This window comes from Etheostoma cragini, chromosome 17, assembly GCF_013103735.1.
Source record: "Etheostoma cragini isolate CJK2018 chromosome 17, CSU_Ecrag_1.0, whole genome shotgun sequence".
NCBI classification, from domain to species: Eukaryota; Metazoa; Chordata; class Actinopteri; order Perciformes; family Percidae; genus Etheostoma; species Etheostoma cragini.
Genome location: NC_048423.1, coordinates 5,570,875 through 5,583,431, shown reverse-complemented (window position 1 = coordinate 5,583,431; position 12,557 = coordinate 5,570,875). Strand labels below are relative to the sequence as shown.

The 12,557-nt window shown below is 39.3% G+C and overlaps 1 protein-coding gene across 7 annotated transcripts in view; it reads left to right on the top strand.

Annotated features, from left to right (window-relative positions):
* LOC117960090 (girdin-like) overlaps window positions 1-12,557 on the top strand; it is a 64,975-nt gene that overhangs the window by 29,566 nt on the left and 22,852 nt on the right. For all 7 annotated transcript variants that reach the window (XR_004660065.1, XM_034897653.1, XM_034897652.1 and 4 more), the window contains exons 5-14: window positions 2,100-2,158; window positions 2,929-3,012; window positions 3,217-3,357; window positions 4,213-4,385; window positions 7,915-7,996; window positions 8,581-8,739; window positions 9,193-9,339; window positions 9,507-9,651; window positions 10,230-10,408; window positions 12,321-12,458. Coding sequence is in view for 6 of the 7 variants with exons in the window: in XM_034897653.1 (XP_034753544.1) it covers window positions 2,100-2,158; window positions 2,929-3,012; window positions 3,217-3,357; window positions 4,213-4,385; window positions 7,915-7,996; window positions 8,581-8,739; window positions 9,193-9,339; window positions 9,507-9,651; window positions 10,230-10,408; window positions 12,321-12,458 (1,307 nt within the window). In the remaining variant the exon portion in view is untranslated. The remainder of the gene's footprint in view (window positions 1-2,099; window positions 2,159-2,928; window positions 3,013-3,216; window positions 3,358-4,212; window positions 4,386-7,914; window positions 7,997-8,580; window positions 8,740-9,192; window positions 9,340-9,506; window positions 9,652-10,229; window positions 10,409-12,320; window positions 12,459-12,557) is intronic.

The following is a 12,557-nucleotide window of genomic DNA, read 5'->3' as shown; positions in this document are numbered from 1 at the left end:
AAGTGTTTTATAGTTGTTTAAAACAGCCACACTCAAAGTCTGCATTCTAGAGAGGAGTAAGATGCGATATTTCTGTGGATTTTATATTCAGCCATTCATAGTGTTGCACTCCATTGTACACACAAAAAACTAACAGAGGTAGTTGTGTAAAGAATGATAAAAGAGAGTGTCTGTCAAATCCAAAAATTACAGAAATTGCGATTTGCAAATTGTGATGTCCTACTCATCCACTGGAAGGTTTCCCTGAGGCCTAGCAAAAACAAATTCGCCATATTTCCATGGCTGCTGTACAGAACTAACGTAATCACATCTGAATTTCCATATCACAATAGACAAATCCAAACATTATCCAGTCTTAGTCCTAATCACATAGAGAGGATAAAGACTGCTGCATAGCCTCAGTTTTCCACCAGCTGTAAGGCAAAATAACATGCTGTGACATCACTGATTGAGCCATGGCCAAAAAGTACAACATTGTCAAAGTTTCAGTCTAGATTGCTGCGCAGCAGTGGTTTTGTTTTCCCTTATCAGTGTTTGTTTGTCATGTTAACTCCTGGCTTGGGCCTTTGATCAAGTATTAACTTTCATGAGTACATTTAGTGTCCAATACCTAAAAGATGATGATTTAACCACATCGTGAACACACGGAGGTATTTGATTGCTAAATAACACATTGACGTGTGTGTCTCTATTGATTCAACAGGAATGAGATAAGGGAGATTGATTCGGTGGAGCATTCTGTAAAATTGATGGATAGATCCTCTGTTTTAACATACTAAGCTTTTCCAAAGGAACAGCCTTGTCGTCTGTTTGCCACTCAATAAATTGGTGCTTTACACTGACAACCTGACTCCTTTCTCCAGCATTTGAGATATTGTTGAGAAGTAGTTTTATTCATCTTATTTGATTTTCATTTAAATCATTTGGAAAGTTGAACAAAGCATAAAGTCACAGATCAAAATTGTTTTTCCAGTATGCCTGCCATTTAGCTGTTCCTGCTGTGATGATTGGTCTATTAAACTGAGAGGCAGACCACCCTATACAGAAAACATGCTGTCACTAATCTGGATTTATTATTATTAGAGCCGGACAGTGTTAGCACTCACTACCCCCTGGGCAACATGATGAGCCGGCTTATCTCACACACACACACACACACACACACACACACACACACACACACACACACACACACACACACACACACACACACACACACAAACACACACACCCTGCTCCAAATGGGTAGAACACACAGTCCTAGTATGGACCCAACTTGCATATACCATACCACTTAGTCAGTGTAACAAATAAAGCCACCACCTGGTTTACTTCTGTTAAGCAACAAATCCCACAGATGAGCTCAGACCTGTTGAGCATGCTAGCAGCTGTTTGTGGTTGTCACTGGTTTCTGCCAAAATGTCTTAACATGTGGAAGAGCGCTGTAAGTTCATCCTGCCAGATCTATACACTGTGGAAAACGTTGTGGCACTGGTAGTAGATGAAGGCGTTTTATTAGAGGGAGATTGTAACAACCTAGGAATTTAAGTTAATTGCTATGCTTAAGTATATGTGGGATAGATGGGTGATGTTTCCAAGGTGGCACCTCAAATGTGACCTACTAAATGTTTTATTATTTCTTTATTGGAAAATACATTGAACAGAGCAGGCACATGAGTGAGACGCCACCTGCCTAGAAGTTACCTGCTATAACCTATATAATATACAGAAAAAATGACAATGGGCTAATTACAAAGCACTTTTTGTAAGACTTCATTGTAAAGAAGGGCTATACATATGTAATCGAGTCAGTTACTTCCCTTAATCAATCACCAGGTCTCTCATTTTGCGGTAAAGTGCTTGAGGCAAAGGTTTCTACAGCTATCAATAAAACTCATTAATGGAATTTATTCATTGACCTCTGTGTGTTTTGACTCCTTCTTTAACCACAAAATCTGATGGAACAGAATGTCAGACAAGACAAAACAGCGGCAAGACTATATTTAATGATTGCAAAGTATTTGTTTGTTTTGACATACATACTTTATGTGGTGTGGCTGTAGTCATAATACTCTATCTTTGTGTTTTGTTTTCTTCAGAGCAAGGTCTGGAGGAGATGAAAAAACTGTTGCTGCTGCTGCTAGGCTGTGCTGTCCAGGTAAGAGCACAGTTTAATCCACTTAAACAGCTGCACACTTTGCATATGTGTACAGTATGTAGGGCTGGGCAATATATCGATGTTGTATCAATATTGCGATCTGACAAGGAATCGTCTTACATTTTGGATATATCGTGTAAGTGTTGTCTTTTCCTTGTTTTAAAACCTGCATTACAGTAACGTGATGTCGTCTGAACTTACCAGACTGTTCTAGCTGTTCTATTATTTACCTTTACCCACTAAGTCCTTAAATCATTTCTGGAGAATATTTATCAAAAATCTCATGATACAATTGTGTCATAACCGTGCAAATTTCTGTCTCATAGTAGAGGAATTACCATGTTGTCAGGAAAAGCTTGCAGACCGTTTCGAGTCACATTAGCCGTTTAAGTTTAATTACTAATGTTAACTAGCATTTTAGCTAGCAATAATTAGCCTGTACCTTTGTTAACTCCTTACATGTACCTACGCCCTCCTTCTCGGCAAGATTCAGAATAATTGAGATTTCTCTTGGCACAGTCACCCGACGACAACTTTTTGTCACTGTCAAAGTCTAATGCATCAATGTGTCCATTCCTTTCACTGTCTGATATTTTTCAGCTACAGCTATGATCGCCAGTAATGGCAACAGACACCCGGGTGGAACCTCTAATCGTCCTTAAAGCTTACATCCAGTGCAAAGAGAGGAACGTGGTGTTTGTCTGATATCTTTAACATTACAAACATGTCTTTCTCCATCACTTCTCCCCCCTTTCTACCTCTGTTTACAGTGCGAGAAGAAGGAAGAGTACATTGAGTGTATTCAGACTCTGGACTTTGACACCAAAGCTGCCATAGCATCCCACATCCAAGAGGTATTTCTTCCATAGAAAACAAAACTGGAGAGAATTATGATATTTAACCTCCTAGACCTCCTTTAGCTCAATTACCACTCAGCTTATGGACAATATGCTAATAGTGGAAAAATGAACTGATTAATGAAGGCATCTTTGAACAGCATTTAGTTATCTACATAAGGGGACAAAATCTTGTTATTGATGGTATTATGTTTATTTTAGGTGACTCATAATCAGGAGAACGTAGTGGACATGCAGTGGTTGGAAAGTGGAGAAATGCCTTCTGAGGACCTGGACAGCCTCTCCAGAAATCTGGCTTTTCACCTCAAACGCCTGGTGGATGAGAGGGACACCCAGCTGGAGGTAATGACGTGTAGGAACATTGTTATGGCTTTAAGCCTTGTCAGAAATATTTTTTATTACTAAAGCAACATAAGCCAAACATAAATAAACAAGGCAGGGTAAAGCACAACTAGGAGATTGGAATACTTTGTGAGTTTTTGTCATGTGCAGATGTGTGTTTGGTGATGTTTTCTTTTACAGTTCTACGAACAGAACTTTCCTAATGAAAATGATAGGCTACTTATAGTCAGCACTATGTGGAAACTTTGCCTTTTTTGCCGTTACCACAAGAGAGCAGCCTCAGGAAGGAAGGGTTTTGTGTGTGTTTGTGCGTGTCGGTGTGCGTGTGTGTTTTGAAGTAAATGCTTCATTAAATTAGTTCCCTACCCATAGGGTGCAGATGCCCACAACTGATATAGCCGATCATTTTGTGTGTGTGTGTGTGTGTGTCAGGGGTTCTAATAGTCTCCAGATTATCACTGTGTAGTCCAGCCGCTCTCAATTAAAGTCCCATTTCCTATCACGGGCAGTAGATCAACATAGGCTGTGTGGGACTGTGGATGTACTTTTTGCTCTAATGCCTGTGTTCTACTTTTGCATGGTGGGGGTGCTCTGGATGGATCTCCTCTTTTAATCCAGTCCATGCTATTAGAATTGTTGAATCTTACTTCTATCTTTGCCATTGTTGGAAAAAAGCAACAAATACAGATTCACAAATTATTTTCCTGTTTTAACACCTTTTGTTGTGTGTTTTCTTCCTGAGTCTGGCTTTGAGGAGTCAAGTCAACTCACACAGCTTGACTTCTATTGATGGGCTTCTGTATATACACAGCAAGCAATCTCACTGCCTGCTCTCTTTTTTTCCCCCACATGCAGATTATAGTGGAGTTAACCCAGGAAAGAGACTGTGTACAGCTGTCTCCACTGGCTCCCTGTCCGACCCAGTCCCCCGGGGACTCCCCCAGTATCAGGAGGACCGAAAGCCGACAGCACCTCTCAGTGGAGTTGGCTGATGCCAAGGCCAAGATCAGACGCCTTCGACAGGAACTGTGAGTGCCACGCTGTTATCATTATAAAAAATACTGAAATTGGGCAAAGGGGACAGAATGCAGGAAAAAAAACAATATACCTCTAAAGTCAGCCATAGACGAGCTTAAGAACTTCATACAATTACTAGTCCATCTTTACAACTAAATAAGATACAATCACATGGCAACTAGTAGCCATTTTTGCTTCTTTTACTGCCATTTGTTTCAATCTAAACTGTGAACTCAGAGTCTGATACTGTCATTGGTAGTTCTATGATTTTTAAATCAATGGGAATCAAGGCTTCTGTCATTAGGGTTCTGAAAACACAGTTTACAGTGTCTATACAGCCTGGTTGTGAAATTTCTTTCACCATGAATTTGTCAGTGGATCTGATTTCCAGACAAGAAGACTATTCATCACCTTAGCAAGTAGAAAATGTATTCAAACAAGTCATCCATGCTAATTTAAGCTCCCAGTAATCCTAATGATTTGGAAAAGGCCTTAGGTCACATTTGAATGCTGTATCATTTTGACCCTTTTATTTAGCAGAGCACAGTGTTTTGTCTCATTTGACCAATAGGCAGTGGCATGTGTGAGGGCTTAATGCAAACAATGTATTAATTATAACTCAGAATTGAGTTCAGGTCACTCTCAGGCATCTCTTTTTTGTAGTACTTGTGCTGGACAGGTCTGACATTCATCACTGTAGACATCTCCCTTATACTTCCTTGAAACATATTATGACGATTTCTTCATTTGATCTAAAGTGGGCTACAGAACAACACCTGGCGGGCCAATGAGTGATTCTGTTTGTTGGTTGCCATTGTATTACTTACTTGTTGCTGTGAATGGCCAGAGACAAAAAGGGCTTGAAGGCAGTTCGAGCTGATGTGGTCTGGTCAAATGATTGCAGTTTCTTCTCTAAGGCAGAATGGGAGTGTGTTTATTGTGTCTGGGTGCATCTCTGCATACAAATATGTGTGTATATCAGAGCTCGTGGTTATGGTTCAATGTCTCCACAGTGGTCTGTTTGTTAATGTTTTTGTTGCAGCTACTGATTCTTGGCTGCTTCTCCTCCTAGATCTGCTTTACCTTAGTGAGTCTTTACTGAAATCCTTGGTAAAAATATTTTGCACTGCTTTCTTTCATCTGCCTCTAAACGTCTCTTATTGCCTTTACTTATAGATCTATTGTATCTGGGTTTTTTCAGCACAGTCAGGGATATTTCACAACATAATTGTATCATTGGCAAATCTCCACCCATTAACTGTTACTAATGTTTGGGGTCAACCACGACTACATCTTGAATTCCAGTAGATCATTAACAGCTACACATCCTCACTAACTCACTGAGATGAAAGGCAGGAATGTTCTGTAATGCTGTAATTGGTTACAACCAAACGTAATGTGCACATGATGATTGTTAGTATATTAAGTCCGCTGAATTGTAAGCCTCATTTACCAACGCATGTTTCTGTGGCATTAATTAAGACATTATAAACATTATTTCTTTATTGTAGAAACACTCATTTATTGTAGGCAAAGGAGTTGTTTTTTTTCCCCATTTGTCATGTTTGATGATGTTAAAAAAAAAGAGTACTAAAATTATTTAGAGGACAGGTACATCCCAATATTCTGTGACTCACTATTATAGTTAATAAACAGTTCAAAATATTACAGAACAATATTTAGTAATTTTTATCACAAAAGCTGCTTATATAGTGTGTGTGTGTGTGTGTGTGTGTGTGTGTGTGTGTGTGTGTGTGTGTATCGAAAGATAGATATAGATGGATATCTATTGATCAATATCGAGCAATAGATGGATATCTATTGACAGATATAGAGCAATAGATGTATAGATAGATAGATGTATAGATAGATAGATAGATAGATAGATAGATAGATGTGACATTCAATAGCTTACAACAGCATTCATTGTTGTAACTTCATATTTAATGTGTATGTATGAGTATTAAAATGCTTTTTGGTGGTTCCCAAATAGACAAGGATCTGTTTTTGAATAGGGCAAAGATTAGGGCTTACAACCAAATATTGAGATTAGCGTAAGCAGTCAGACATGTACTAGACTAGGAATTAAGGTTGCATTTGTTTCTTGGCTTTTCAAATATAGCAGTGCATACAGGCCATGTTAAACCATTAACATAAGCAGCAGAGCCAGCTGCATCCATAATATGATCCCCAAACTAATCTGCCATGCTAGAGTTGACAGGTGTTTAGAAAAGGGGAGTTGCATGGGGACGGGAGGGGCTGCAGGAGGGGAAGGGGGGGAAACGGATGAACCAAAGAAAGGAAAGAGGATAACTGAAAGAAAATAAGAGGTATATATAAATAAGGGTGCCTTTTTCCTTATTGAGATGCACCAGAGTTTCCAGAGAGCTGTAATTAAATAGTCCATCAGATGTCCAGTGGAGTGGTTATACACACACACACACACACACACACACACACACACACACAAGCATCCCAGGAATGCAGTAATTTTCCTTCAAAGCAAGACACATTCCCACTCTTTGATAAGAGCCTGGAGAATTTGCACACACACACACAAATGCACATAGACAGCAAATGTCAGGCTGCCCTATTTTGCTGTCACCCAACTGTTGAGAGGGAAAAAATTATTCTGTTTTGTACCACTTGCACAACCAAAACTTTATTCTCTCCTTTTCTGATCTTATGTGTTGTAGAGGTTTCTCCAGAATAAGGGTTTGAGCATTAGGGGGCAGATTTGCATATATTAACCCCTAAAGTAGTCACAGGGTACTATTGTTTCTTCAGTTGTTTTTAGCTGCTGTCTTGTGTGTTATGCCAAGTGTGATGTCCAACAGAAGCAGGTTGTTTATTCGTAGCCAAATTCAAGGAAGGACACAGAAAAGACAGTGTTCTGAGTCATTTTTCCATAAGAAAATGGGTTGGTGGGTTTATTGATGTCTTGAAATCAACATTTGAGTTGCTGATTTTTATAACATGCTAACAAAGGCCTTTTGATGCCTAATGGAATTTTGCGTTTGCTATGTTTTTATGCTGACTCAATAGCCTCCAAATAGTAAAGTACGATTGCTTTTAAATATTTTTAGTTCACACTTTAGTCTATGTAAGCCAGTTTAAAGTGGTTTTTAAAACTGTATGCTCTTGCTTGATTAATAGCAATAATTTGCTGAAACAGGCCAAACTATTAGCTATTATTGTGTAAAATGTAACTATTCTGTGCAACTATGTCAATACGTTGCTACCATTAAATGATTTAGCTGCAAGCTTTGAAATGGAAATAGCCTTAAAGGACTGTCCTTGTCTGAATTGGTACACACATGCACGCACACCTTAAGGCAGTGTACGGCTTAGGCCTAATCTTATTCACACAAGCAGAGACACATAATATCATATTTTTCTTGCTTTTTTGCTACAGAGGAATCTGTATATTACTCTACCTCCTGGCATTCTTTCTGTCCTTCCTGTCTTTAGGTTACATCCTCTGTTTTTTTCCCCATTTTCTCCTTTTTTAATTAATTTCCCTCCCTGGCTCTTTTTCAGAGAGGAGAAGAGTGAGCAGCTTTTAGACACCAAGCAGGAGCTTGAGAACATGGAAGTGGAGCTCAAGAAGCTTCAGCAAGAGGTACCGCAATAAGTCACAGCAATCTTCACAGTTGATCTACACAACACAGAAACATACATATGACATCATCTCCCTTTCACCTAATGCTCCCTCCTCTTTTTAAGTACATTGTCTCTGCAGTGCTGCAAGGCTTTAATCAGCTCGCTAGTGACTTAGCTCATTAAAGGCTATTAGAGCTATTTTAAGTCAAGCAACAACCTCACACGGCTTTTGATTCGGAGTGTGAAACAGACTGACTGGCTGGCTAACAAATGAAGCTGTAAACAAAGTGGATGAGTTTACAGAGTGGTGGATGTGTGTGTTAATGCATGCATACTGGTGATAATTGATAGTGTGGATAGAGTTTTTTCAGTTCTTTATCTGTTTATGTAACACACGATTTAGGATGTTAGTAATTTATAGATAATCTGCTAGTTCTACAAGTTTACAGTCCACTGACTTCTAACATCTGTAGCTTTTGATTCATGATTGTATTTCTGTTAACACACTTTGTTAATGTGATTCCTAACTTAGCCAAACACTTCTACATGCATATCCACAAATCCACATGTTCATGCTCTATAATTGGCTGTCAACTCCTCCAGAGCTACCAGTTACTGTCGGACGCTCGGTCGGCTCGGGCCTATCGTGATGAGCTGGACGCACTCAGAGAGAAAGCAATCCGTGTTGACAAACTGGAGAGCGAGCTGAGCCGATACAAGGAGAGACTTCACGACATTGAGTTTTACAAGGCCAGAGTCGAGGTACACAACTGAACATGCAAAACATTACATCAATCCATGAAGACAGTGTTCCTTAAAAGACACCCCCGGGTTACATTAAAAGAATCCACTATTCCTTGAAACATAATAAAATCTTAATAATAATAGTTCAAACTGGCCTTTTTATCAACAGCAGGCAATCAACATGTGACCAATAAGCAAGCCCCCAGCGGCTGTCTACACTGCATAATCTCATGACTTTATACACTGTATATTTGTACATTTAACTAAATATAATATTGTAGACAACCCTTTGTATTTGGTGTAAACCTTTTTAAAAATATCAAACTTCTTTTTACCACTGCTTATACTATTAATACTGTTTCTATTGATTGTACTTATGCTACTGATATTAAAAGTAATAATAAACAATGCCTTCTACAAATAATGCTTTTGTTTACCTTGTATTCTTTGCTGTTGTGTTGGTTTCTGTAGGAGCTGAAGGAAGACAACCAGGTCCTGTTGGAGACTAAGAGCATGTTGGAGGAGCAGCTGGATGCTCGCTGTACCCGCTCCGACAAACTGCACCTCCTGGAGAAAGAGAGTCTGCAACTCAAATCCAAGATCCACGACCTGGAGATGGTGAGATGACAGGTTTATGGATCAGTGTGATGTGTGTTAGAGCTAGACAAGCTGGAGTTCAAATCAAAAATTGGGGTCAGAAGAAGGGGTAGAAAAAAAAGAGACATGGGCAGTAATTTCAGCAGTCATGTGTTGATCACTTTTCTATATCTCTCTGTCATTTCCAGGAGCGGGACATGGACCGTAAGCGTATGGAGGAGCTGTTGGAGGAGAACCTTGTGCTTGAGATGGCCCAGAAACAGAGCATGGACGAGTCCCTGCACCTGGGCTGGGAGCTGGAGCAACTATCCAAGACACCAGATCTGACTGAAGGTAAGAAGCAGATGGAACCAAGGCTATTTCTAAAAATCAGAGAATGAGAAAAGGTTTCTGTATTTTGACCAAAAGTTTAAAAATAGGAGTGTTAAGGAAAGCAAAGAACAGGACATGAAGTTTAAATATCATTGACAGTAATCTGAGTTGAACAGGTTGAAGACTTCAGAAGGCCAACACACCCGGCTTTGCTTATTGGCTCTTGACTCTAGCATCATCCCCATGGCCCTTCTGTAGTAACCAGCCTCCACTCTGTTTTCTTTGCATTCTGTTAAATCCTGTAATTATATTCAGTGGCTCTTGGATAATCTGTGCGTTTTGGATTATAAAAGCTGTTAAAAGGATTAACTAGCCAGAGATCTAAATAAAGACTTTGTGTTATGTGTTTGTTAAAATTACACTTTAAAAGCTTTAAGACATGTGAGGTTGGACCCTTGGGCTTTGTCTTTATTTTTTTGATGGATTTTTTACTTTGGGGTTTTGACTTGGAGCACTAAATGTCTAAACAGAACTTAATTTGGTAGTATTTGTTAAACCATTGATGTATAATCCCCATCTTTTTACCGTCATTAAATTAGCCCCTCAGAAGTCTCTGGGCGACGAGGTGAATGAGCTGACCTCGAGCCGCCTGTTGAAGCTGGAGAAAGACAACCAGACCCTGCTGAAGACTGTGGAGGAGCTCAGAGGAGCAGCCAGTCAGGACACAGTGACAAAGCTGGCAAAAGTCAGCCAAGAAAACCTGAGACTGAACCAGAAAGTAAGCAATGGACTTTGTATTTTAAATGTTTTTTTTCTGGTTGAGTTAGGTTAGTCTTGCATTGCCCCTCCTCCAAAGCGCGCTGAAGGAGTGTCTGGCCACGCCACATACAGTAGCATTCGGGATGGGAGTAGGCCTGCACGATTTGTGGAAAAATATGAATCATGATTTTTTTTATTTAGAAATAATTACACGATTCTCTACCAGTAGTTTTTGACCATAACAAAACAAATTGGCAGTACCAAACAGATTTGTTTTGGCACCTATAGAACATTGCGCTTCACCACAAGCCTGTAAACATAGAGGCTTCAATGAAGAGAAGGGAGAGCATTGCAGCATTATACAGTCTACCTTTAAAACTAACAGAAGAAAGTAGTAGCATTTGTGATGCAGTCAACTCGTAAAATGATGAGAATCAAAATAAATGAAAAAAATTGAAGTTATTTAAAAATGTAATTGTGAACTGGGTGAATCGAGATAACGATTCTATAACGATTAATCGTGCTAAACGGGAGTAAAACGTGCGCTGGTTTAGCCGCATTTATTTATACCAATCACAAACGTCATGGGCAGTGCTAACCTCCACACGGAGCCACTGCAAATTAGCCTCATGAAGGAACTTGTTTTGGTGGACTTGTACGTTTAAAAGTTGTATTTAGTCATGCAACAGAAAACTTAAAATTAACAAAATTTCAACACAAAGAATGTGGAAGTAAATGGACATTGGCGAAAAGACATGCATCCGGCGGAATCGGTACCTTATAAATCCTGTAAGTAAAATGTTGTGCATATAGACTAGGGTTAAGTTGACCGTTTTTCTTTAAGAGAAACATACATTTCCTCATTTCTTAAATTCTTGAACATTATTTCCATTACTAAAATTTTTTTTAACTTTAATGTGAACTTTAGTTATGTTTTTTTTCTCAAGTGTTTCCCTTGGTATCCTCAGTTGGAATTGCAGCTTAATTTTCTGCCCCTCATCAGGGTCACTAAGATTAGCACACAGGAGCAGCTCTCCCACAATCATGATATATCACCCCACCACTTAAGCTGTAGGCCTTCCACACAGTGACAGTTGAAAATAAAAGAAGGAGAGAGTATAAAGAAAGGGGGGATAGGAGGATGAAAGCAAAGCTGTAAATCCAGACAGCCCTGCATTGCCTTTTCTTTTCCAGTCTGTGAAACCCGAATGCCCCTTGCTAAGAGAAGTCCCTCAGCTATTTTCAGACACATAAGCCTCTCTCTGTGCTCTCTGAATAAAAAGCATAAAATTGTCTTTTTCTCTCACAAAGGGAAAATCAAGAGTGAGAAATGTATTTCCGAGTGACTTGAGCTCTAGAGCCAAAACATATTTAAATGTGAATACAGCTCCTGGTAGACTTTAACAGAAATATCTCTGCTCTGGAGGCTATTGAGTCAGCATTAAAACATAGCAAACGCAAAATTCCATTAGGCATCAAAAGGCCTTTGTTAGCATGTTATAAAAATCAGCAACTCAAATGTCGATTTCAAGACATCAATAAACCCACCAACCCATTTTCTTATGGAAAAATGACTCAGAACACTGTCTTTTCTGTGTCCTTCCTTGAATTTGGCTACGAATAAACAACCTGCTTCTGTTGGACATCACACTTGGCATAACACACAAGACAGCAGTCTCATATTGCGTGTATTTGTTTGAGTGTGTGCATACATGAACTTGTGTGTGGTTGTCTGTAGAGTTGTGAAAGGACGAGGCGATATTATGTTTGTATCATGGATCAATATTGCACCGGCTTCTTTGTGACTGGGAATCACATGTACAATATTTTACAGTCATTACTGAACCAGCGTCACTGTTTTGTCATGAACACTAACCAGAACATTAAAACCCAGTCAAGATAGCACATCTTCATTAAATCATTGTTTACAGTTGGAGCAGCTGGGGAGTGAACGGACAGCAGACAGAGAGTCGCTCCTTAGTGCTGAATCTCTCAGTACTGACCTGATGAAGGAGAAGGCTTTACTGGAGAAGACTCTGGAAACACTCAGAGAAAACTCTGAGAGACAGGTACACACTATACACACACATATCTACAAACCCGATTCCAAAAAAGTTGGGACACTGTACAAATTGTGAATAAAAACAGAATGCAATGATGTGGAAGTT